Here is a 25,065-nt window from a genome sequence, read left to right on the forward strand (position 1 = left end):
TGAGAGAAAATTTGTAATTTGCTTTTTGAGATTGGGGGATGGCAGCTTCCAAGGCATGAAAAGATTCAATGTTTGTAGATATCTCCCCTTGTTGCAAATGCTCTTGCTTTTAAAATTGGCCCATGTCTGTAAATGACTCTTTATTCTACTGCAAAATTAACTCAGACTTAGTGTATGTTCACACTGTTTGATAAGATGGACAAATTACTTACCTCAATCAATATTGTGAGAGGAAATTGATATAAACGAGATGTTTTTTAATCAAACAACTTTTTCATTATTTACCAAATATAAATAAATATTTATTCGCTATTCGTATGCTAATCGAATTTACATACCATCAAGCATTTTACAAAATTTTTATTTAGCTATACTTTTTAAAATTACTCCTTAATTTATTTTCTTCACATATCTTTCTACATATTTAATCTCATCAATCGGAATACGAAAGGAATTTGAAACAAAAATAGTAAAATATATATATTAGAAACGACGAATAAAATAACACACCCATGACGAGAGAAACTATATGAAACGAATTACAATTAAAACCATCATAAATGAGAAATTGCAAACATTATTCAAAAGTAAATTCCCACACCCACAAAAAAAAACGTGGTTGTTTGGTTTTGTATGATCAGTTTTGTGTAACTCTTTCAATTTTTTTTCTAAGTACTCAAACATGTGAAATCTTCAATGTAGTTAAAAATGTTTGATGAGAGCCATATATAATTAACAATTTTTTTAACAGGAAGATTATAAGATGGTACATGCAATATATATATATATATATAAATAATTTTCCCCACTTAGAATTCATACAATCTCTATTAGCTTATTCCTCCCATAAATAAATGTCAATCTCTAGATGGAACAAACATGAAGTCCACATCCTCTTATATAAGCGACTCTGTTTTTGATGGTCTCCAATACTTGGAAGTTGCGCTCAGTTGTATCATATCATATGACAACCTCCACTCTTCCTTTTAACGCCAAATTTCATTCTTTGATTCATTCAACTCTCTCATGATAATAAACAAACATTCATTCAAATATTATATATTCCCATATAATTGCCCATTTTATTTCCTCATAGAAAAATTCTCTCTCTCTATATATATATAATCCAAAAAAAAAAAGGTGTTGTTGTAATTGCCGAATTCCCTATATAAAGATTGATTAGTGTCAATCACTATCTTAGCTTTTATCATTTGTTAGTATTAGTCTCAGTTTCCATTAAATAGAATCTTGGCTCACATCCTTGAAAATTTGTACATTAATTCTAATGATCTCTTCTTTCATATGCTTAGTGTTTAATTTTTCCTTTTTCATATATATATATATATAGTATACTGTTGAAGTACTAGAATAATAATATTTTAAATTTCTGAAACTTTCCTGCTTCTTTTCCTTCAATCCAAATGTATGAAAACAGTTTTTTTTATTACTCTTACAACCTCCACTTGTTGTAGCGTGGTGCTACTTGCAACATCAGAACATCTTCACATATACTAAAAATTAGTAACATGTATCTTCTTGTCAATCATTAATGATCACATATGCATTTCTTTTAATTAACACACTCCTTAAAACTACAGTTAATTTTTATTTAATCTCAAAAAAATTATTGTTTATCTATATTTCTTTCTAAAATATGTTTGTTAATCCAGTATGTTAATGTTACTAATCACCTTTTATTATTATTTTATTTTTTAATATTTTATGATAATATATATAAGGAAAAGATAATCTAGCTATGTCCATAGATTACTGTTCTCTAGGGACTTTTAATCACAGCCGTTAGATCATCATTCAACGGTTGTTTAGTTATACAAATACCATACAATTTTACCGTTGTTTATAACCTATGCGATATTGTAGAACACGTTTTGAATTGTTCATGATGATTATAATCATCAGCTTACCATCTGACGGCTGCTGGGGACGTCATTGATTATTCATCTTCATACATATATATGTATATATGTGTGTGTGCCTGTTTCACTTGAGTTTTGAGTTGGTTGGAACTCCATGGGAGGAAACAGTGGAAGTTCAAAAAGCCTTGAAGAATCACCAACATGGGCATTAGCATCAGTGTGCTTCACTCTCATTGCCATCTCTCTAGTCATTGAGCACATCATTGACCACCTTTCAAAGGCAAGCTAGCTATTCATCATTACCACTTTGTGTGCATGCATCTCTTTCCCTTCTAATCTTGTTCTTGTTCTTGTTCTTGTTCTAGTTGCTAATCAAACATCACAAACAAGCTCTCCACAAAGCTTTGGAAAATCTTAAGTCTGGTATATGGATATATGTCTCTCTTTAATTTTCTCATGTAAATGAATTTTGAGTAGAAGTTTGTTTATAGTCCTGTTTATGGTGGCAGAGTTGATGTTAATGGGGTTCTTGTCATTGCTATTGACTGTGGGACAAGGGATTATCACTGATATATGTGTGCCAAAAAGTTTAAGTAATTCATGGCATCCATGCAAAGAGAAGAGTAAGGGGGTGGTGGAGAAGAGTCGAACTTTCGACAGTAAAGTGCTTGTAAGCAAGTGCAAGAGCAAGGCATGAGTTTGTTTTTATTAATTTTCTCTTCAATTTATGCATTCTTTTAATGATGTATGTTAAATTGCTCATTTTGTTTGTGAATTTGCAGAATATGGACCCTTTTTTATCATATGATGGCCTTCACCAGCTCCATATATTCATTTTTACTTTGGCTGTGTTTCATGTTCTCTATTGTTTAATCACTATGCTTTTGAGTAAACTGAAGGTACTATGGTTATATTATCAGTTTGTTTTAATTATGGAAACAAAGTTAAGAATGTGCATTATGTTGCAGATGAAAATCTGGAAGTCATGGGAAAATGAAGCTAAAACAGCAGAATACCAGTTCTCTCATGGTATGCTCATGTTCAGTGAATTTATGATTTTACTGATGTTTGATGATTTTATTTATTTATTTTTTGAATGAATTTGTAGATCCAAACAGGTTTAGGCTTGCCAGAAATACTAGCTTCATTAGAAGGCACTTGGGATTTTGGAGTGAATCAACAATTCTTATTTGGGTTGTATGTATCATCAAACACATTATTCATATAGTTTTTCAGTAAATGTTTATGATACTCTGTGATGCTAAAATCTCATGTATCATGTTGTTATTGTTGAAACTCTTGGATTGCACATGTTGTTACTGATGTATTGTCTCAAAGAAATTGGAAATTCATTTTCTTGACAGGTTTGCTTCTTTAGACAGTTTGTGAGTTCAGTTCCTAAAATTGATTTTTTGACACTAAGACATGGGTTTATCATGGTAAGACAATGATTTAAAATTCAGCAAAAATTTCTTTGTTCATCCTTGGTTAAAGCTGTTTAACTCTTAATCTCAGGCTCATTTAGCTCCACAAAGCTCTGCTAAATTTGATTTTCAGAAGTATATAAAGAGGTCACTTGAAGAGGACTTCAAAGTTGTTGTTGGAATAAGGTATATATGCTTATGATTTTCATATTTATTTGCAGCAAAAGATGAGCTTTATCTTTTAATACTTGCAGTCCAGCTTTGTGGTTGCTTGCAGTGTTCTTCCTGTTGTTCAATATTGATGGTATGTATATAACTAACTCCCAATTATTCCTCCAATTTATCATTTATTTAATCTAATTGCATTAATGTTTGTCAACAGGATGGTATTCTTATCTATGGCTACCATTTATCCCTTTAATTGTAAGTCGTTTTCAATTTTGGTAGAGCTCGAGCCACGATAAAAAAATTTCTAAATGTTACATGAATATTATTCAGGTCATTCTATTAGTAGGAACAAAACTACAAGTGATCATTACAAAGATGGCAATGCAAATTGTTGGAGATGGAGATGTAATTAAGGGCGACCCCGTTGTTCAACCAACCGATGAACTCTTCTGGTTCAAACATCCTCATCTCTTGCTCCATCTCATCCACTTTGTCCTCTTTCAGGTACTCCGTTGTTTCATAAATCCTTGATTTAATGTCACAGATAAAATACATAAAATTATCACACATTCTTATTTCTGCTGTATTCTCGATGATATTTATCTTGCAGAATGCTTTTCAGCTTGCCTTCTTCACATGGACATGGGTGAGGAATTCAATAACTCATTAATCATTAATGTTTCAAGAACATCAATACGATACCGAATGCATTGAAGTTGTTTCTCATTTTTCTTTTCACAGTATGAATTTGGATACCCTTCATGCTTCCACAGACAATTCGAAGACATATTAATCAGAATCTCATTGGGGTAATTAGCTTCCTTAATCTAAGCTGTCATACAATGAATAAACACAAAATCAATCTCATTTTGTTTTGTAATTTTTTCATCAGAATTCTTGTTCAAGTTCTATGTAGTTATGTCACCCTTCCACTCTATGCATTAGTAACACAGGTAACAAACACATCAAATTATCAGAAACACAAACAAATTCCTAAAATTAATTTCAATCTCTGATCAAATTGGATTGCTGAAACCAGATGGGTTCTAATATCAAGCCGACGATTTTTTCTGAAAGAGTAGAAGCAGCCTTGAGAAAATGGCATGAACAAGCAAGGAATCGAGTTGCTAAAAACCACAGATCAATGTCTTCAACTTGGTCAAATACATCGGGAGCAAGTTTCTCGCTGTCACATTCATCAAAACACCTTCAAAGTTTCATAGACAAGATCATGCTTTCGCCGAGAAATTCACACATTAACATTGATATTGCCGGTGTAAAACAACATCATCAGAAGACACATTCACTTGAAGGAGTAGAAGAAGCAGACATAAACATAGTGCAGTCACACAGAGTTCTTAATCATAGCATTGGATGATTTATTGATGATATATTTTTGGAGAATGAAGCTCCATAAGTCATGTAATAAAAAAAAATTTTATTCGAAGTGACTTATCCATCTTTAAAAAAATAATAATAATTGAAAATTAGTAGAGGAAAACAAAATGGAAAAAATATGTTTGAATATTTTTTTAGCTATAATCACAAAAATAGTCCCTGTACTTTTCTTTCTCTTTCCTTTTGGTCCCTCTACTTAGAAATTCTCCGAACTAGTCCCTTTACTTTTGAAAATGTGTCCATTTAATTAGAAATGCTCCCAACTAGTCCCTCTATTTTAAAAAATATGCCCACTTAGTCCCTTTAGTTGGGTCATTTTTAAAAGTAGAGGGACTAGTTGGGAGTATTTTTAATTAAATGGGTACATCTTCAAAAATAGAGAGACTAGTCGGGAGCATTTCTGAGTAGAGGGACCAAAAGAGAAGAAAGAGAAAAGTAAAGGAATCAATTAAAGTATTATACCATTTTTTTAATGTTGGATTTTTTTCAAAATATATGTTATTTAAACCAGACTTGTTTCTGATTGATGTTGGTTTAAATGTTGGTTTAATGGACTTAATACATTTATTTTTAATAATATAAAATTATCAAATTTCTAAATAATAAAGAAACAAATTGATTAAGTGCTAAAAGAAAAATAAATATATAAATAAATAAATAAACGTTTATTGGGTTATAAATTCCATCTACGGTGAGATGGAACCTCGAGAATGGGATTGGGTTGAACGGGAAACGGGAAACGAGAAGAGAACGGGAAACGGTTATTTTTCGTCAAGAAAAGAAAGCACCTTTCTGTTCTTTTCTTTGATCTTTAGCCACGAATGATCGACGAGTTCTTAGGGTTCCGATCTCCGGTTCCGCTCGCGTGTCTTAGTGGTTCGATTGCTTCACTTTCTATGCGTGTTCTCAATGATTTCTGGTATTCATATTGATGATTGAGTGTTTTGTTGATTCATTTTCGTGAATGAGGATTTAGTTGTTTAAATGTTGATTTTGATTATAGTTCGTCCGAGATGTTGTTGTTGAATTTATAATCGAACTATGTGGAAATGGCTTGAGATTTTGTTTTCTTTACTACCTGGATTTTGGGGTAATTAGTATGAATGTTTAGGATTTGTTGTTTAAGGAGCTCAGTTTCAATTCAGTTCTTGGTTTTGGGATGGAGTACTTTGAATTGGAAAAGATTGCATCTTTTCACATTTAATGTGATTGATTCAAAAAGGGGATTATGTGTTCATGGCTGTTTGAGATTTTTGGATGTTTCAATGTTAGTGCATTGGTGCATTTGGAGATCCTGAGATAGAGCTGCTGCTAGTGATGAAAGTTCTTGAGATTGGTTAAGAATTAGAACATCTAGGGTTATAGGTGCTGTAAATCATCTTTTGCTATGTGTCCCTTGTGAAATTATACTATATTTTAATCATGCACTTTTTAACTTTTGTGTGTGTGTGTGTGTGGTTTCTCAATGAGATTCTCTTTCTGATTGTTCTTGATGTGTTGCATTTAGGTTTGAAATGCATCGGTGATTGCTTCTGTCCTGTCCGGTGTGAAGGTTTCTAATTGTTCTTTAATCATGGAGAGGAAGAATGGTTCAGTTGCTTTGAGCCTGACTGATAGTAGTGGCTGCGATGAGGATACTGATATTGAGAGTGAAGAACCTATGGAAGAACCTATGGAAGAACCAAATGAAGAGGGGTTTGATGAAAATGAACAAAATGAGGAAGAATTTTGTCAAGTTTTTAGTGAAGACGATCCAATTGAAGAGGAAGTATATGAAGAGGAACCAATTGAAGAGGAACTATATGAGGAAGAACTAATTGAAGAGGAAGTATGTGAAGAGGAACCAATTGAAGAGGAAATTTCTGAAGAGGAACCAATTGAAGAGGAAACTTCTGAAGATGAACCAAATGAAAAAGAGAGCTATGAAGAGGATCCTAATGAAGAAGAAAATCATAAAGGGGAACCTGCTGAAGAAGCAATCTATGAAGAAGAATTTATTGAGGAAGAAATATGTGAAGAAGAAAAATGAGGAAGACCTTTCAGAAACATCTGCATCTCAATCATTGCTTGAAGGTGACAAAAGATGAAGACCCTAGCATTCAAACTTCATGCCAGTTTATTTAGAGGAGCAGATAAGTTCTGCTGATGCACTGAAAAGAACATTTACCGTAAAAGTCCTGTCGAGGAGACACTCAGGGGACAAGAGAAGGTCAGCTGGATGCACTGGGAGATCATTCACAGAAGAAGCAGAAGATGGAAATTAATTCTGCTCTTACTGATGTTGAGTACGAGTCTAAGGCCACTGATGAAATTGCCGAAGGAAAATGAAAATTCAGGGAGTTCAGGTAAGAGAAGGCGTAGCAGATGGGATGCAGGCCCGGGAGCTGATGATGAAGCAGGTGATGTGGCAAAGAAAAAAAGGAAGACTAGATGGGAAAATGATGCTGCCGTTCTAAGATGTTGGGTCCTTTTGAAACTTCCTGGATTTTTGTGAAGGGTTTTGTCGCTGATGCTGATAGTGATCCAGAAATTAAAGTTGAATTCTGAACTTCTTGAGATCAGCATGAAATTACATGCACGGGAGCTTATTGATGACCCACCAGTGGCTGAAAGATCTCCATCTCCACCACTAATTTACAATGAGTTAGGCATTCAGTCAAATACAAGGAATGCCCGATATCGTTTGAAACTCATTGAGCTTAAACAGAAGACTCATTTTCTGATTTGGTTAAAAGATATCCTACTTTTTAAAACCACCTTCAGATTACAGGCCACTCAAAGTTGTATAGAAGCTGTACATTCCTGTAAAGAGTACCCAGAATATAATTTTGTCGGTCTTATTATTGGTCCCCTGGGAACACTCCAAAAAGAGAATGGAGAAGAAAAACTGAGCTAAGATCTTTATACGAGGTAAAGGTTCTGCAAAAGATGGAAGACTGAGAAAGGAGGGAAATCCTGATCCATGGGGAGAATATGAGGATTTGCATGTCTGTGTAGAGGCAGAGACACAGGATTCCTTGGATGCAGCTGTAAAGATGGTTGAGAACCTCCTTGTCCCTGTTGAAGATGAAGCCAATGAGCACAAGCGTTCTCAGCTATTGGAGCTAGCTAAGCTGAGACAGAAAGCAGTCCATGCAAAGAGTGGCCAGGCCAATTCCTTGTGTGATATTTGTGGTGACTCTCATTTGACCTCTGCTTGCCCACTGATAGCATCGAACGAAACTAGTAAAGCTTGTGAGCAGGCTAACTCTCTCGCAGAGATTGGAGATGAAGGCGTGTCTCCATTCAGCAGTCCATCTTCTCCTACTCCAAAGATGCCCTGCCGAGTCAGTACAGCATCAGTTTCTTTATTGGAGGAAAATGGCAAGAATAATAAAGTGATTGATCAGGCTAATATCTATGTTGCTTCTCTTCCTCACACTGTGGATGATAATAGGCTGATAGAATTGTTTTTCGTCATTTGGGCCTGATCCGCACAGCACGTGTGATCAAGGACAAACAAACAGGCTTGAGCAAAGGATATGGGTTTGTTAAGCTACATTGATATTGCATCCGCTTCAAATGCTATTGCACAGATGAATGGCTGCAAGCCTCGAAGGGAAGACACTGTCTGTGTCGCGTTGCAGGCTGCCCACCCCCTATTTTCTTACCGGCAGCTTGCATGGTTCTGAGTAGAGGTCCAAGATTTAATTATCTGCCTACCTACCCAGGTCCTCCAGCAGTTGTTCACTTGAACCCTAACCAAAAGCTTTGGCCTGGCCCACCTGGATCCATGCTGCCAGAAGCTTATCCCGCCACCGTTTCTTTGTCGCACATCAATCGCTTTTTGGTACACAACCTCCCCCATCTTTTGGTTACACAACAAAAGTCTTGCCTACTTTTTTTTCCAGTGGCATTGCATCACCTGATGAACTAGCTCAGTTTCCAGGCTATCAAAAGAGCTTTAATTTTCCAGATCCCTTTTTCGAGCCAGCGCCTTCTAACAGCTTGTCTTCTTCATAGACTTGCTGTATCCATCACAGCCTCATGAACAAACAATGAACACCTCCTAGATGCCAACCATTTTAATTGCAGAAATCAGCTGATGAAGCATATAGTGAAGAAGAAACTGGACCTTCAACAACTTGTGCGGCAAGTGAAATCATCAATGCAGAGATTGAAGCTTTGGATTTGCATAGATGAAGAAAGCTACCAAGTGGGGTTATTGTTATATCCATTGAAATAGGTTTCTTGGTTCTTCTGATATTTTGCCAATGCACTGCAGTGCAAGTGGGCAGCTTAGATCTTATGCTGTACTCTGAATTCTAATATTGTGCGAAATTGAAAACCTGGAACCACATATGCTAGTTTTTGGCTACATGCTCAACCAATTTCGTAACATATACATTGTACAGGTGTAAAGGATTGTGCCTGATGTCTCTTGTGCTTTCAATGTTGCTTATCCTGAGTGAGCAGGTTGCTTGGAATGATATCTTTTTTTTTTTTTTTCATTTGCAACAAAACAAATTGAGTAATATAGAATAATAGCATAAATCTGAAATCTTGAAGGAGTGATGCAACGAATATCATTCAGAATGCATTATTCATCTGGAACCAACATCCTCCAACGGAAATGAAAACTATTGAATAAAAACAAGGAACGTTCCCTCTTTATTATTTGAATTAGATTTTAATAAAACCATAGGTACTCATGTTACAGAAATACAAAGATAGGATTCTGAGAGAAAATGGATTATTTGCATCATGAGATATATAATGCTCTGGGTCTCCAGTCTACTTTTTGAGGAAAAGAGATGAACACTGCTCTGCAGTATCTTTTGGGCTGGTCACTGTCCAAAGAAAGCAAATGATTTGATCAGTGAGTAGCAGCGCACACAAAAGATGAAAAGCAAACAATATTAAAATTCAATTCCATTGAAAAAAAAAGCATAACAGAATTTGAGTTTCATGCAAAATAAGAATGGTATACCTGTATGCCCCACTGTTCGTTCAGATTCATAAATCTCAAAGTCATTACCTCCCTGTGGAAAGCATGGGAGGAGCCAATATCAGATCTCATGGGCATAGAAATCATTTAAATCTGAATGCAGAAGAAAGCTGGGATATATTTGAATTTCAGATTTGAAAAACAACATTTTAAGGATTTTCGATTTGATGCATAATGAAAAGTGGAAATAACAATACCAGTGAAAATAAAGATCGTCATACCTACGCTAGTGCTTAAAACGGGTAAGATAATTGAATTTCTAAATACGAAAAAAATAAAAATAAAGATCCTTGTTTATAGTTAATTGCATTTAGGCAAATATCAAGGTTTGTCTATAGATACACCAAACAGTAGATGAACATGCAACTTTTTGGCTGTTGGATCATGTATTTAATGGTAGCAGCAATACTTTAAAGAGAGATGTTGAATGGGTAGTACATCCAGTTAGTGCCTTAATTTTTTTAAATAAGTTTATCATGTCAAAAATTCAATAAGATTCAACCTTAGTGCAACAGAGTATGATGCATGGAGAGTAGCATACCTTGTAGGTTTTATCCCCAAAGAAATGGATTTCTTGGAAGTCATTGAGGTATCTCAAACAGTAGGTCTTGTCCCACCCTTGGGGAAATACCTGGCACCACCATTAGGAGATTAAATATTCAAATTTCCTCCAAAGAACCAGGTAATATAAGAATATACCCTCAAAGCTGATCTGCCCTCCAATGGAAAATGTCAGGTTTAAGTGTGCAAACTTCTCCCGGAGCACAGAAACCATTTTTTGGCGTACATTGTGAACCTAATATATCAACAAGTTCTTGGCATCAATAAATGCGAAAGTAATATATTAGTAAAAAGAATGAAACCATATTTTCAACTTTTGAAATTCATGTATATACCTTATCATACTTCTCAAAATCGTCTCGCTCTTCTTGGCTGCAATTCCTCCCAATTGGTGAAACATTTAGCATGCCACTGCGGAACTCAATGAATGTGCCCCTAGGATAAGCAATAACACAAACCCATAAGCAAACGGAAGTCTGATTTCTGAATAAAATATGCCCACTAACCGTTTTATAGGAATATCCAAGTCAGCAATATAATGAAGGGTAAAATTAATGAATTCCTGCATAAAAGAGAAAGTTTGAGGTCATCTATCAAGTAGATGTTTCATGGGAATTGTGATCACAGGAAAGTATCACACCTTCAGTTTTTCTTCTCCAAGAAAGGACTTCAAACTCTGCAAAACAAAATGGTATCTATATCAGTCAGAAGAACTAGTAGAGAATGGAAAGGGATCTGGTGCTGTGGTGGCTGCTTATCAAGTTCACTTGTGATAAACCACAATATTTTTTTCATAGACATGAACAAACTGATGCAATAAAAATATATTACCTACTTGGCCCACTGAAAACAATAATGTCAAAGCTAGTCTGGACGATGATCTAATCAATTAGCTGGCATTCAAAATATGGAAAGACAACAACTACATATATAGCATGCCTTGGTAAAACATGATTCACTGAATTCAAGGATTAGACCTGAAACCATTCACAATTAAAAACACCATGCAAAAGGATGTTACCTGGCAACCAATGAGCTCCCCATTTTTGTAAGCAACAAGACCATTTTCGGAAAATACATAATCATAGTCATTAATAACTGCATAGAAAGAATACTTCTTGTGTTATACAAATAAGAGAGAGAGAGAGAGAGCGTATGTAGAAACACTGAACTGCATAGAAAGAATACTATACGAGAGAGAGAGAGGAGAGAACCTGCCGTATAAATGTAGAATAATTTATGATCCAAATTTCTGAGCAGATCAGAATCACCATATAGTACGAAAAATAATTTATAATCCAAATTCCTCATGAAAACAGCAAATCGGAATCATCATATGATACGAAATTCTTGATATTTATGGTCCAAATGTCTCATTTTACTTCTGTTCATACAATACGAAATTCTTGATATTTATGATCCAAATGTCCCATTTTTCTTGTGCCTCTCATCATAAAAATACGAAATTATCGATATTTATGATCCAAAATTTCCATTTTTACTGTGCTTTCTCATCATATAACGAAATTCTCGATATTTATGATCCAAATGTCCCATTTTTCTTATGCCTTCTCATCATATAATACAAAATTATCGATATTTATAATCCATATGTCCCATTTTTCTTGTGCCTTCTCGTCATATTAAACGAAAATTATCGATATTTTATGATCCCAAATTTCCCATTTTTCTTGTGTTCTAAAGAACAGAACCTGACCTGATTTTTCCCAACTGCTCTGATATTTTAACAAGATCAGATCCTCCGACAACACCAACTGTTACAACCTGCAATCAACTCGCTTTCTTAAAATTAATGCAAACAAACAAAAAATACTCAAATATTTTATCCAAGATGTCTGCCACTCAGATCAGAGGGCTGAGAGAGATTAAAATAATAGAAAATTCAAGGGTAAAGAGAACCTCTCGAAGCTTCTTCATGAACTCCAAGCATCTCTGGTGTCACATCCTACAGAGATCTTTGACTACAAGATTTTTAAATCAAAATCGCCAGAGAATATAAGCACAAGACCAAACCTTTCTCGGCGCGAGTAAGCGTCCCATCCACATCAAACAAAAGCAATAAGCTGGCTTTCTCCCAGCCATTGATAACAAAGATCTCTGTAGCCCAAACAACCACAATGCCAATAGAACAGATTCATTGAAGCATTTCATCAAACATTACTTGCAAACAAACAAGCAGAGCAAATCACCACTAGAGGATAGATCAGTACCTCAATCAGCTTCGATTCTGAAGAAATGACTACGAGACTTTGCGCTGATTCACAAGAGAACTGGATTGGAGTTGAAGGCAGTGAAACGAAGCGCAAATCTAGAGAAAAATCCCAGTTTTCTCGCAGACGAACGAGGCCAGGGTCAAGATATAAGCCAAGGTCGTGGCAAGATAGACGGTCAGGATTAAGAGAGAGCTGGCACTATCGTGTAGTTACGGGCTGTGTATTGAGACACGTGTACTTTGATGAGGTCATCACCGCTTTGGATTCGGTGTGCTTATTAGAGTGCTACTTCGTCAGATTGTAGTGATGTGGGCCCAAAGTGTTTGGATGTATTCTCTGGCCCACGCTTTTTGCATGTTAATGATGATATGTGGTAATGGTTGAGTAATAAAAATATTAAAATAAAATTTTTAAAAAATATTGAATAAAAAGTATCAAAATAAAATAAATATATTAAATCAGGTGATGATCTGTATTTTGAAAAATAAAAATATATGAAAAATGGATAAATTGTGGAAGAAAATATTTAAAACTCTATTTCTTTCAATAAATTATAGTTTTTATCCAATTTTTATTAAAATAATTTTTTTAAAAAAATATGTGCTTTTGTTTTCACGTGTGATATCCTACTTTGTTGGAAGCTGTCAGTGATATTCGATGATCTCGTTTCTAGACACGTGATTTTTTGGGTTAGTGAAGTCTCGATAGATATTTGATGATCTTGTTTGAATGTGTGTTATCCTGAGTTTTTGGAGATTATTAGTGGTTTTTCGATAGGTCTCCCGATAATATATAGTAGAGCATTCTGAAAACAAATTTTAGTTACGTGACATTGAATTTTTCGATAATCGACTCAAATAAATGGGGACTCATTAAGTAGTAGTATATTGAGTTTTTATGCCTCATTTTGTAAAGTTTTAATCAAAAATTTAAATTAAGTGTTATTTTTGAAAATTTTGTTAATGTTAATATATATATGTTAACTATAAAAATATAATTATAAGTTAAAAGATATTTATTAACTTTAAATTAATTAAATGAGATCTTGAGATAAATATCTTCCAAAAATGATCTTTTCGATGAGGCAACGAGAGACATATTTCCCTTGCAATGGGATAATAGGATCATGAACGGGAACCTTTTATTTATTAAATATTTAAAATTAAATTAAAATTTTTAATTGATTATATTTTTACTCATATTTATTTTGTTAAAAAACCTATGGGTAAATATAAAAATCATTAATATATATGATAAATATATATATTTATTTGAAAATTTAAGATATATCAAATTTAATTAGCCCAAATAAAAGATTTCCTTCAATATTTAAAAAAACAAAAATAGCCACCGTAAAATTATAAAAAATAGCCACAGGATACCAGTGTCCCCAAGTGACGGTGTAGGATCAGACGTTCACTTCCCGATCTTGTGCACACCCTGATTCCTTGATTTATCCACTTTGCTTTGGAAAAAAAAAATAATAAATTAAAACCATTTGATACAAACAGAGGTGTAAATAAATAAAAGACTAGAAATAAATTTACAACGGAAATAGCTTCACTGCCAGTCCCACACAGATCTCTGTGGTCGGTAGTCCTGACCACTGACTATAATCAAAAAGTACATGCAACAGCATATACTGCACCTTACAATTTTCAGACACTGGACATGAATTGAATCAATAACAAGTTTGAGTTCTAATTTAGCTTTTTGCACATCTTTCTTGTGATCATTCAGTATAGAAGTGAAAAGTTTTTCACTTCCTGATTCGAATGCAGGAATGCCCTCTAGTCCCCATCTTCAGTGCTGTTTTTCCCTAAAAGAGTGCAGGAGGGGTGTCTAAAGCCGATTGATCGGCCGAACTGGTTTTGCTAGCTCTGCAAGAGTTGTTTTTATCCCTTCCTATCTCACTGATCGAGTTGTAGTATCCAAGCCATGCATGGTAGGCTGCTTCCTTGATGCTTGGATCGATCTTTCCAATTGATTCTTCAACCTGTTTGAAAAGCAAAATATCAAATCGGGCAATGGAATGGAACACAAATGATGAGTTTCATCATAAATACTTTGTTAATATTTGAGATCCTTTATGCTTCTACATGTCATTGAAATTTTCATATATGCATTGTGTTGGACAAAAATAATAAGAGATTCAAGTGTCACACTAGTTAATAATACAAAACAAGTAGAATTGCAAGTTGCAATTCATGAATAGAAGTTAATTGATCAGACAAGTAGAATTGCAAAGAAAGCACAGCCAAAATTATTAGTTCTCATAAAACTAGGTAGAATTCAAGAAATGGTTTATGAAACAAACCTTCTGCTTTATATCTGAATTTAGTTCTGGTAATTTAGTCTTCTCTGTTGGAAGATCTTTTATTTCATCTATGAAGTACTCTTCCCATGGAGCAAGCAAGAGTATGCCTTTTCCATCTTTTGCCTTCACGCCCCTGTCCTTCCAAGCCGATGGATATATTGTTCACGATCTGGAGGAATTCCCACCTGATAACAATAGTAGAGATTCAGAGGGAAAAAAAAAATATCCTCCACTAGTAGTCAGACATTCAGTTCTACAGTTATTTCTAAGCCCACATCCAAAAGAAATGAACTGCAACAATGTAAAACAGTAATGATACAAAACAGAAACAGAAAGCATGAACCAGGTTTATGAAGTAAAAGCAAGCTATACTCTTACCTGAATCACCAGAGTTACATCAGGATAATTCAACCCACGTGATGAAACATCAGATGTTACTAGAATCAACTGCTTGGACTCCCGGAACTCATCTGATAAACGGGTTCTGTAAAGTTGAGGTTTCCGGGAATGGATTTCCCTCACATTCATCTTTAAATCATGGAGAAGCATGAACATAAATTCTGTCACCATAGCAGTTGTGCAGAAGACAATTACCTGAAGTAGGGAAGTGTATAAGGGCATGAAAATTCAAAATAGTGGATTTCATGAACAGTACAAAATCAAAATGCAATTCACCTTATAATCAACCACTTGCATAATGTGCTCCTTCAGAAGGTGATAAACTATAAAAAAGTGCAATCCATGTGGTGCAACAAGATATGATTGGGAAACCTGCAATTAGTCAAAAAGATTGAGCATGGTTGTAACTTGCATTGAGAAAGCCATCTCAATTTTTTCAGAACTGCCACCTATATAACACAAGATTGAATGCAAAACTACAAAAAATGTAGCAGTGTAATTGGTAGGAATCAAAAGAAAGAGGAAGAGCTACGATTGAAAGACTATGAGAAGTGTGTTTGGTAAGGGGTTACGAGAATCTTTCAAATATTGGCCTAAAATTTTATTTAGCTAATACTGATCAATATTAAATATTTTACAACTAAACATTAATTTCTCCTAATTAATAATAGATGTTTGTTAATATTAACAATTAAATTGTGTAATAGCTGTTCTGGCATTTTCTGGTGTTTGGGTTGAGAAATGGGCTTATTCCCAAGGAAACACCTGGCTGAGGAAAATTTAGATAGAATAACAACAGAACATGTAGTGATTGCTATTCATTGATCTCATCAAAAATATAATCTATTTGTAGGGAATTCAAACCTTGGCATGAGTTTCCAAGCCTCCCAAACCCACTGTATCAACAAATTCATGATCCCGGTTCAAAACGAGCTGTGAAATCCGACGAACCTGAAGTATTTATTGTTACAAGAACTATTGTAAGTTTTCTTGAATGTGAGCAGTGATGCTTGATAGAAGTTCACCAGCAGCACAAGACCCTGACAAGTGAAAGGATATTACCTCTTTAGGCATTGTAGCTGAGAACAACAAAGATTGCCTCTGACGTGGAATACAATCAACAATCTTCTCTATATCCTTCCGAAATCCCAGGTCCAGCAAGTAATCAGCCTCATCAAGTATTATTAACTTCAACCCCATTAAACGCACTGAGAATCCAGACTTGTTCTCTATGTGATCTAATAGCCTGCCAGGAGTGGCAACTATAATCTGCAAAGATCAAGTAAACTTGAGTAAAATCACAACCAAACCATAATCTCTTAAAACAGTTGCATTTGTCTAGGCTTACACATATCTATACATTAAGAACCTCATATTCTGAGCTAAAGCAGGTATAAAATATCTCATACAAATAAGTTGGACCTGGCAAGGATTTGACTCCAATCGCTTCTGGTCAAGCTTAAAGCGTGTGCCCCCAATCAATGTTTGGACACCAATGCCATCATGGTATTTTAGGAGAACATTTGTTTCAGCAGCAATCTGAATAGCAAGCTCCCTTGTTGGACAAAGAATCAGAACAACTATTGGCGGCACTCGCTGATTGATATTGCTGCTAGTTGCCTTGAGAACTGTTTCAATAGCAGGAAGCTGTTTCTGTTTAATGATGCATTTGCAATAGAGAAGGCAAAAATTGAAACAATATAGATATGTGCATATACAGTAGATGTACCAGAAAGGCAGCAGTCTTGCCAGTCCCTGTTCTGGCCTTGACAAGAACATCCTTGCCTGTTCCAAGGAAAAAAGGAATTCAGACTATTCAATAATATTTAAACAAACATCTTGAAATGATATGCTTAATGGATGCTAACTAGAACTTTAATTTTCAAGAAAGCAGATAAATATTCATAAACAATATTATAAATTTGTCAGTTTTAAGGTCAAAACACATAATATGAGCAAAAATTCCTTATGAACATGCAGCATTGACAAACAAGCAGATCTAGACAACTCTGCTCCATAAGTTGGATTCAAAAAAGAGGTTCCGGATTTTTACCCAGTTTTTTTTTTCAAAAGTTTGTGCTTCTCAATTATATATTACAACACAAATTTTTCCATATAAAAAAGGCTACTCTGCTAAGTTGGATTCAAAAGAGAGGTCCAGGATTTTTACCCAGTTTCTTCAAAAGTTTATGCTTCTCAATTATATATTAGAACATGAAATTCTCCACATAAAAAAGGCTACAACTAGTTCAAGGTGTACAACAATAAGCATGACAAAATAAAACAAACAAGAAGCAAACCCTCAAGGCAGACAGGAATGGCAGCCTCTTGAACTACAGTCAATTGTGAATAACCAGCAGCAGCAAGTGCTTTGACCGTCAGCGGAGAGATGTTGCACTCATCAAATCTGTGATTATTGAAATCCTAAGTTAGCCATACCCAATTGTTGACAGAAAAGTTCAATGCTTTTCAGTAATGATATTGTGATATCTCATAAAATTCAAAGGCAATGAAACATTGAAATGATAAGGATCAGAATTGCAAATCTGTAACCTCTTTTGAGTGAGTAGTGATTCTTCCTTCACTTCAGGCCGCCTCAAATCACTCCCAAATGCCTCCTTTTTCTTCAATTCATCACGAATTGCTTGAATCTGGTCGGATATCTTGTCTTCCTCTTCAAAAGACCTAAGCCTCCATCTCTCTTTCTTAATATCAATATTCCTCAATGCAGCACTACTCATCATCTTCTTCCTCCTTATCCTAGCATCACCCTGATCAGTCTCTTCCTCCATTTCCACCCCAGTTTCAGTACTAATCCTTGGAAACCTAAAACCCTTTTTACCATCCGCTTTGCTTTTTTGGAAAATCTCCAGATCATAATCCGAGTCAGAACCCTCATCACTAGATGGATTCCGTCTCCACTTCGATTTCCCATTCGGACTGGGCCTCCGTCCGGCCATCACGGAATATTGCCGCTTCTGTTGGAAGGATGGAAGCGAAGCCCCGGATCTCCGGCGACCGTCAGAAACGATCTGCCTCAAATCGAGCGGGCCCCGTCCCGATCGGACTGCCGAGTGGGCGGGCGCTGAGAAGAGGAGAAAAAGCGGCCCATCGTCCTTGTTCCATAGGTCCTCCGCTCCAGCCTTCATGAATCGATCGGCAAGAGCTTTGATGTGGTCCTTGGATGACATAGGGGCCGGTGCCGGAGGCATCGTCGGAAGGCGGAGGTTGTTTTCCACCAATCTTGGCGCGAATCTCTGAGCGGAGGCGGGCAAAAGTATAACTGCTTCTCCTGATGGAGGAGGTGGCGCTCCTTCTCGCGAGCCATCTTCTCATGCATGCGCTTGTACTGCCACTTGTTGAGCCCGCCAGGGAAAGTGCGGGGGCCGCCGCCCATCGCTCGGGAATGGGAGAGATTACAGAGGAGTTTCACCAGGATTCGCTGGCGTTCTCGGAGTGCGGCGGAGGACGCCATGGACGACTGCTTCGGAGGTTTAGGGTTTAGGGGAAGGACGGTTGGAGGGAAAATGGTGATGGCTATGGCATTTGGACCGTCGGATCTTGAAGATGTGCATCGAGATGCGTGTCCATCTGATGTTGCTGCTTGATCAACATTTGAGTTCCTTTTATAATCTTTTGTTATTTTCCTTCATTGTTTTTTTTTAAAAAGAGCTCACAGAGCTAAATATATTAAATAAAAAGAAATTTACAAGAGTTGAAAAAGAAACATACCAGAACAAAAACGAAGAACTGAGAAGAACAAAATACAAGAAGATAAGAAAATAAGTCAACGAAAACAACTAAGAAGAAGGAACTAAAAAGGAAAGCCATTAGAGGTAAAAGACTTCATGATCCATTTAGGGAGGTCTCTCCCAACCAGAAAGAGGGTAATAAGGTGAAGATTAGCTGCATGAGAGGCCAAACGAATTGCCGGACCCAACCAAAATCGAGGAACGTTGATAATTTGAGGAGAGCCAGCCGTACAGAGAAGAGCAAGTGACGAATTAATCTGCTGTTGCAACCGCCAAGAGCAAGTGAGATCAGTGGAGTGCAGAGCTTTATGAATATCCAGGTTGGAGACAAAGATGTATTGGACATTGATCATTCTGGATGTTGCAAATTGGAGAGCGTGTGACAAAGCAATGAGCTCCGCTTCCAAGCAATTAGAAGAGGAAGATGGACAGGTTCCTGCAAAAACCACATTATAAAGACCAGTAACATAAAAAAATCCTGCATTATATACCTGGAACAAAGTGAAGTTGCCGTGAAGAGAAATAATCCTTCTGTAGCTGTGAAATTATTCAAAAGCAACCTTTGACCTGAAAACTTGGTATGAGAATGAAAGAACTCTTTAGCGAAACAGAAAGCTTTGTGAGCAAGCCTCACAACATTAGAGTGAGTGTTCCGAAAAACCATGTGACAACGAGCCTTCCAAATATGTCAAGCGACAGCAGCAATCACAGATTTAACAAAAGCATTACGCCCAATATGTGTAAACCAAAAACCCGCAGAGAAGCCATTAGAAAAATTAATGCAATGACCAATAAGCAGCTCAGTATGGGACCAAACACCTTGAGCAAAAGAACAATTCAGAAAGAGATGCTTGATACTTTCAAGATGGATCCCACAGAGTGGGCAAGGATTCCTAGGACCCAGGTTAATGGAGTACAAGAATTCATAAGTCGAGAGACAACCTTTAAAAAGCAACCAAAGGAAATGTTTAACTCTAGGGGCCGTCCGGATGGACCATAGTTTCTTCCACCTAAGCCAACCTTGTTTCTTCCATCCGGATGATCCACAGAAAGCAACCTTCATTGTTGTATACTTAATTGTATTCATTTTACTGATCAGTGGATCATCTCTTGCTAAAATGTGATTTTTACTCATCTATCTGGCATTTCTTCAAACATACCATGGTACTGCTCTCTCATCCCCTCTCCATCTTTGAAATCTGAACTACCTAGATTTCCTCTTTGCAATCCCAAATTCAACCTTTGTAGAACCTCCTCATACGAGCCATTTTATGGAGTTTTTGGCTATAAAGAAACAACTGCATTTTCAACGTGCATGCTAATTCTTCGCATTCAGTTATCTTCAAGATAATTCATGACACTTGATTAGATTTCTGTAGCCAGGACCCAGCCAAGTACTCTCCAGGCGACTCTTCTCGGACTCTTAGGTGCTCCATCGATTTCTTGAGTGCCAGACCAGATGACCACATTGGCTAGATTTCAGCTTAGGAAGGCCTCAAATACCAGACAGTCGACTTTGCCTTCTAAGCTACCCTTTTCCTTTATCTCTTGGTTGTTTTGTTTAGGTGGGTGCATCACCCCTTGTGATTGCATTTGCTTCTTTACCTGTTTTGTAGTTTGTGCTTGCCTTTTTTTTTTTCTTCTTGTTTTTGTCTGTTTTTTGTTTTTTTTTGTGTGCTTGTGCTGTTTTTCTTTCTAATAAATCGAGTAGTTTATCCATTTTATTATTGTATTCAATTATTAGTGGACAAATCAACTAGAGTTCTATGTGGATTATCCTTTTTTTTTAAAAAACAAATCAACTAGAATTTATTAAAATAAATATAAAATTGACAAACTCATGGTGCAAGCACAATAATATAAAAAATAACATGGCTAGAATATACATAAAATATATTTTCCTGTATAACAAAATTATTGCTCATGGAAGCAATATTTTTTAACTCTTAGCTAGAAAAAAAATAACCTCAAAATTTTTTTTTTGATAAAATGGATAAACCATAATTATATTAAAAAAGAGAGTGTATAAAACAAAGACGAGCACAAAAAAAACAAACAACAACTAAGAAAAACAACAAAGACAACAAACAAGATCCATAAGAAGTGGCACATAATGATGAAACCACACCAAAAAACAAACAGAACCATGGGAAGTGGTGAGGGCCGGCGAACGAAAACAGAAAAATCCTCCAGAAGATGAAAGCCAACTAGTGGATCCATGAACAGGGCAAGAAACACAGACTAGTTGGTGAAGTCCTCTAAATAATCATCGAGTTGCGCTCGAGCGAGGGAAGACCCACGAGAACTAAATACATAGTCAAGAAGTCTCCTCCAACTACATCTTTTGGCAATTGAGTCCATCGACTCAAGAAAGAAACATGAAGCAAATTTTTCAGGAAAATAGAGAAAGCAGACAAAAGAAGCACACCTGAAAAATGCATGCGTTCTTTCCAACCAAATTTGCCCAAAATGATAGCTCTTGCTAAAAAGTGTGCAAGAGAAACCAGTCTTTGGGAACCCAGGCCCTTTTGACCCGACCCTCCCAGAGATTGGACCCTAGAGGTCGGAGCTCTACTAAAAACCTACCACCGCATGAAGTGACGCTAAGTGGACATGGCAACATTGCATCTAAAAAGCAAGTGATCCACCGCTTTCAATCTCGTTGTGGCAAGATAGCAAGTGGCCATGGGGAGCATATTTCACGACTGGCTGAAAAGATTATCTAACGTAAGGATTTTGTTATCCCATATAAGCTAGAGGAACGTGTTGATTTTCCATGGATAGAAGCTTTTGAATATGTTTGGAGTAATCCGACATTGTTTCCCTCGATCGATTAGGAACTTATAAAAAGATTTGACCGAGAAAATTCCATTCGATGCTAACTTCCAAACACAGTGGTCAGAACTGGACGACATCGCAGAATTTATCTGATCCCGAATATCTTCTCGGATAGAATCTGGCACGGGTATGGTTAGCATGAAACTCGTAATGCTATCCTTAACAGACAACTAGGGAGAGAAGCTAAGCACAAAGACTTCAAGTCAGACATGTTTGAAAGCCAAACCAACGTACTAATTATCAAACTAGAACAAGGTAGATGCTCCATCAACAATGTACGATTTTGAACAACAACGGAATGGCTCAAGGGATGGAAGAATGCCTTTCTAGAAGAATGAGCATCTCCTTTGTTTTCTACAGTAAAGTCTCCAATTGGGTATATGATGAAAGTAGTTGAACTTAAAGGGGAAGATGGCCACATCAAGAGTCATCCTGGAGATCTTCCACCACCATTTACCTAGAAGTGCACGCTGTATTCCTCCGTGTTGAGAATACCCCATCTTCCCTACTACCTTGGCAATAACCGCAAATTTAAAGAACACCTCTTATCAACTATTTCAATTATAATATAGAAAAGTAAATAAACCACACATATTAAAAACTAATGATAAACGAGTTACAAAAGGCCCACAAAGAAAAGAGAAGAGAAAAAAGCACACTCTCAACAATAGAAACAAATCCACAAGAAGTGGAGAACAAAAACATTAATACTAAAAAAAGCGAGAGGCAATACACCTAAGGATTAAAAACAACACGAGAGGACAAAACAAGTGATGATCTTTCTTCCGTTATTAGGATCCATCGAGCCCCGGTCTAGGTTTCCTAGGTCACTAGTGAGTTCTCTCGTGATCTTGAGGCTTTTTCGATAGCTGGGAGATTCCTCAAGCTTGACCTTTTATGCAACCGGAGTCGCATTCACCTAAGCAATAAGCATAAAATCAATATTGCAAAATGATAGAAAGATGAGAATGAGTCATGTAATTGAAAATGCGATTATTTCTTTCCAACCAAATAGACAAAACAAATTGCCCTAATGAGAAGGCCCCTAAGACCCTAGTAAATTTGAGGTGTTACGGTTACCCAAGAGAACCAAGCCTCTTACAGAGAAAGGGAGTGCTTTTGGATATTAAGAATGCAAGCGAAATGCGACCAAGTCCCTAACGGCAAACCGACAGGAAACTTACTGTGTGGTCCACTATTTCCTCGACCTCATGACAAATTAAGCATGGTAGATGGTAAGATTCCATTATAGCCACGCTTCGCCCAGGGTTGTCCATAGTCATGATCCTTTTTATCCCCTCCGGTTGAAAAATTTTTAATTTTGAGGCTGGAGGTTTCCACAAGGGGTTACTCATGGGACATCTCAAGCTACCATCATTCAGGAAAGTGTAAAAGGATTTAATAAAGAAGGTATTGTTAGAGCTCTATCTCCAAGCTCTGAGTCAGCACTCTTAGGAAAAATGGTGTGTTAACTCTATCCCTCGGAGTTCAAGAAGGATGTTGTTGAGATAGATCGATGGAATTAACTGAAAGTCATTAATTATATTGAAAGATTTCTACTTTGCATAAAAAAGGTATGGCCATATGTCACTCGGGAGCTTTTTCCTTCAAACCATCGATCCAACCAAAACAATGTGGTGTTGCCATCCTTTAACATTGAGTCCTCTCCTTGAAGGAAAGCGGATCGAGTAGCTTAGAATGCTTTTTATTGAAGAAAGATTTCCTAATTGGTAAGGTGTGAAGAAGTGCTCCGGCCTTTGGGACTCGCCATAGTTAAAGGAGACCACCCAGTAACCAAAATCCAAGTTCTTCTAGAGCATATTTTCCGCCACCACTTACCAAGAAGGGCTTGGTTGAAGTCTTGCAAATTAAGCACACCCCAAGCACCCTGATCCCTGGATTTTCAGATACGCGACCAGGAGACAAGACGACAATTTGAGTGAGAAAGTTCTTTACCATTCCATAGGAAGTCCATTCAAGTTTTATCAATTTCTTGAGTGACCCATATTGGCAATTGAAAAACCATCATCTAGTAAGTGAGTATAACCAAGAACACTGAGTTAATTAATGTCGGGTCTTCCACCGTGAGACATGTATCGGAGCTTCCGTGAGGCAAGTCGATTTTTTTGATCATCTCGTGTGAGAGCCATCCAATCTTGGCTTCGAGGGCTACAACCATATATCAGAATGCCTAATTATTTGGAGTTGTGTTGTAGAACAATTCAACAAACTCATTCCTGTTGGATCTGGAAGAGTGCCGTGCTTGATTAAGAAAGTTAATGGCCAAGCCATAGATTACTTCAAAAAGGTAGATGATGAGTTTAAAAATCTTTAGATCTTCAATACTTCCTGCCATAATGAGAAGCAAATCATCAGCGTATTGCATATGGCACATTCTCCCATGCATTCCAAACGGGGCTCCCACTAAAACTCCTGAAGCTAGGGCATGATTAAACATGGCACTAAGTGCATCTGCCACCAAAATGAATAGGTGAGGTGAGAGATGGTCACCTTGCTGTAGACCACGTTGGTAACAAACATAGCTAGTTGGGGTGCCATTGAAATTAAACATTTTATAACTAAGATGAAAAAAAAATCAAAGTATAGGATGTAGCATCAACCATGTAAAACAGCCTTGTTTACCTCGGCTCCTCTTTTTTTGTCATAGCCAATGACAACTCATTGAGATGGCACGGGAAAAACCCTCATTCAGAATGGTCATAGTTGGATGCCTCATATGTACTTTATCTATGGATGCTCTACTTAATTTTATTCGGTCTTTGTATATTATTTGTTTCTCTAACCATATTCAGGGTTTCTATCTTTGCTTTTTCCTTGTTATGTTTCTTATGTTGTGTCACTTGAGTACTATTGAAAATCTTTGTTTATGTTTCTTCTATTGAACTCTTACATGATATGCACTTTATAAAAAAGTGAATAAATCACACATTTATTGCAACAAAAAAAGATATAGAGGGAGAACACAAAGAAAGAAAGAAAAATACAGATCACCAGGGGTGAAGTGTCACAAAAACAACACAAACAAACAACATAGACCCAAACCAGAAACGGAGGAGACGGTAATAATCCAAATAAAGGCTACCAACCCG

The 25,065-nt window shown here is 36.4% G+C and overlaps 6 protein-coding genes across 6 annotated transcripts; 3 read left to right on the forward strand and 3 right to left on the reverse strand.

Annotated features, from left to right (window-relative positions):
- Positions 1 to 2,242: 2,242 nt before the first annotated feature.
- LOC120271743 (MLO-like protein 6) lies at positions 2,243 to 4,847 on the forward strand. Its single transcript, XM_039278420.1, has 14 exons — positions 2,243 to 2,300; positions 2,387 to 2,568; positions 2,660 to 2,776; positions 2,846 to 2,906; positions 2,986 to 3,074; positions 3,242 to 3,316; positions 3,393 to 3,487; positions 3,556 to 3,605; positions 3,684 to 3,724; positions 3,800 to 3,973; positions 4,080 to 4,115; positions 4,211 to 4,278; positions 4,362 to 4,422; positions 4,509 to 4,847. The coding sequence occupies exons 2-14, from the start codon at positions 2,392 to 2,394 to the stop codon at positions 4,845 to 4,847; spliced, it is 1,383 nt and encodes a 460-aa protein (XP_039134354.1). The 5' UTR covers positions 2,243 to 2,300; positions 2,387 to 2,391.
- Positions 4,848 to 5,683: 836 nt separating this feature from the next.
- Positions 5,684 to 6,896, forward strand: LOC120271744 (variable charge X-linked protein 3B-like). The gene is made up of 2 exons (XM_039278421.1): positions 5,684 to 5,743; positions 6,375 to 6,896. Exon 2 carries the CDS (start codon positions 6,441 to 6,443, stop codon positions 6,894 to 6,896), a length of 456 nt encoding a protein of 151 aa, XP_039134355.1. The 5' UTR covers positions 5,684 to 5,743; positions 6,375 to 6,440.
- A 480-nt stretch (positions 6,897 to 7,376) lies between these two features.
- On the forward strand, positions 7,377 to 8,337 carry LOC120271745 (splicing factor-like protein 1). Its single transcript, XM_039278422.1, has 2 exons — positions 7,377 to 7,671; positions 7,784 to 8,337. The coding sequence occupies exons 1-2, from the start codon at positions 7,377 to 7,379 to the stop codon at positions 8,335 to 8,337; spliced, it is 849 nt and encodes a 282-aa protein (XP_039134356.1).
- A 1,152-nt stretch (positions 8,338 to 9,489) lies between these two features.
- On the reverse strand, positions 9,490 to 15,082 carry LOC120271746 (phosphomannomutase-like). The gene is made up of 15 exons (XM_039278423.1): positions 15,074 to 15,082; positions 14,564 to 14,645; positions 14,197 to 14,255; positions 12,647 to 12,847; positions 12,450 to 12,533; positions 12,336 to 12,368; positions 12,128 to 12,200; positions 11,437 to 11,513; positions 11,056 to 11,091; positions 10,922 to 10,977; positions 10,751 to 10,850; positions 10,534 to 10,650; positions 10,396 to 10,485; positions 9,837 to 9,888; positions 9,490 to 9,696 (listed from the first exon to the last, which is right to left on the reverse strand). The coding sequence occupies exons 1-15, from the start codon at positions 15,080 to 15,082 to the stop codon at positions 9,641 to 9,643; spliced, it is 1,125 nt and encodes a 374-aa protein (XP_039134357.1). The 3' UTR covers positions 9,490 to 9,640.
- Positions 15,072 to 18,411, reverse strand: LOC120272695 (DEAD-box ATP-dependent RNA helicase 48-like). The gene is made up of 9 exons (XM_039279566.1): positions 17,919 to 18,411; positions 17,666 to 17,772; positions 17,095 to 17,150; positions 16,788 to 17,012; positions 16,428 to 16,634; positions 16,230 to 16,316; positions 15,642 to 15,737; positions 15,345 to 15,560; positions 15,072 to 15,151 (listed from the first exon to the last, which is right to left on the reverse strand). Exons 1-9 carry the CDS (start codon positions 18,323 to 18,325, stop codon positions 15,092 to 15,094), a joined length of 1,461 nt encoding a protein of 486 aa, XP_039135500.1. The 5' UTR covers positions 18,326 to 18,411; the 3' UTR covers positions 15,072 to 15,091.
- On the reverse strand, positions 18,325 to 18,983 carry LOC120271747 (probable DEAD-box ATP-dependent RNA helicase 48). Its single transcript, XM_039278424.1, is given in 4 exon segments — positions 18,325 to 18,343; positions 18,402 to 18,547; positions 18,549 to 18,641; positions 18,643 to 18,983. Coding segments are annotated over 4 exon segments (456 nt in total). The 5' UTR covers positions 18,841 to 18,983.
- Between the last annotated feature and the right edge of the window lie 6,082 nt (positions 18,984 to 25,065).

This window comes from Dioscorea cayenensis, chromosome 11, assembly GCF_009730915.1.
Source record: "Dioscorea cayenensis subsp. rotundata cultivar TDr96_F1 chromosome 11, TDr96_F1_v2_PseudoChromosome.rev07_lg8_w22 25.fasta, whole genome shotgun sequence".
Taxonomy (NCBI): domain Eukaryota; kingdom Viridiplantae; phylum Streptophyta; class Magnoliopsida; order Dioscoreales; family Dioscoreaceae; genus Dioscorea; species Dioscorea cayenensis.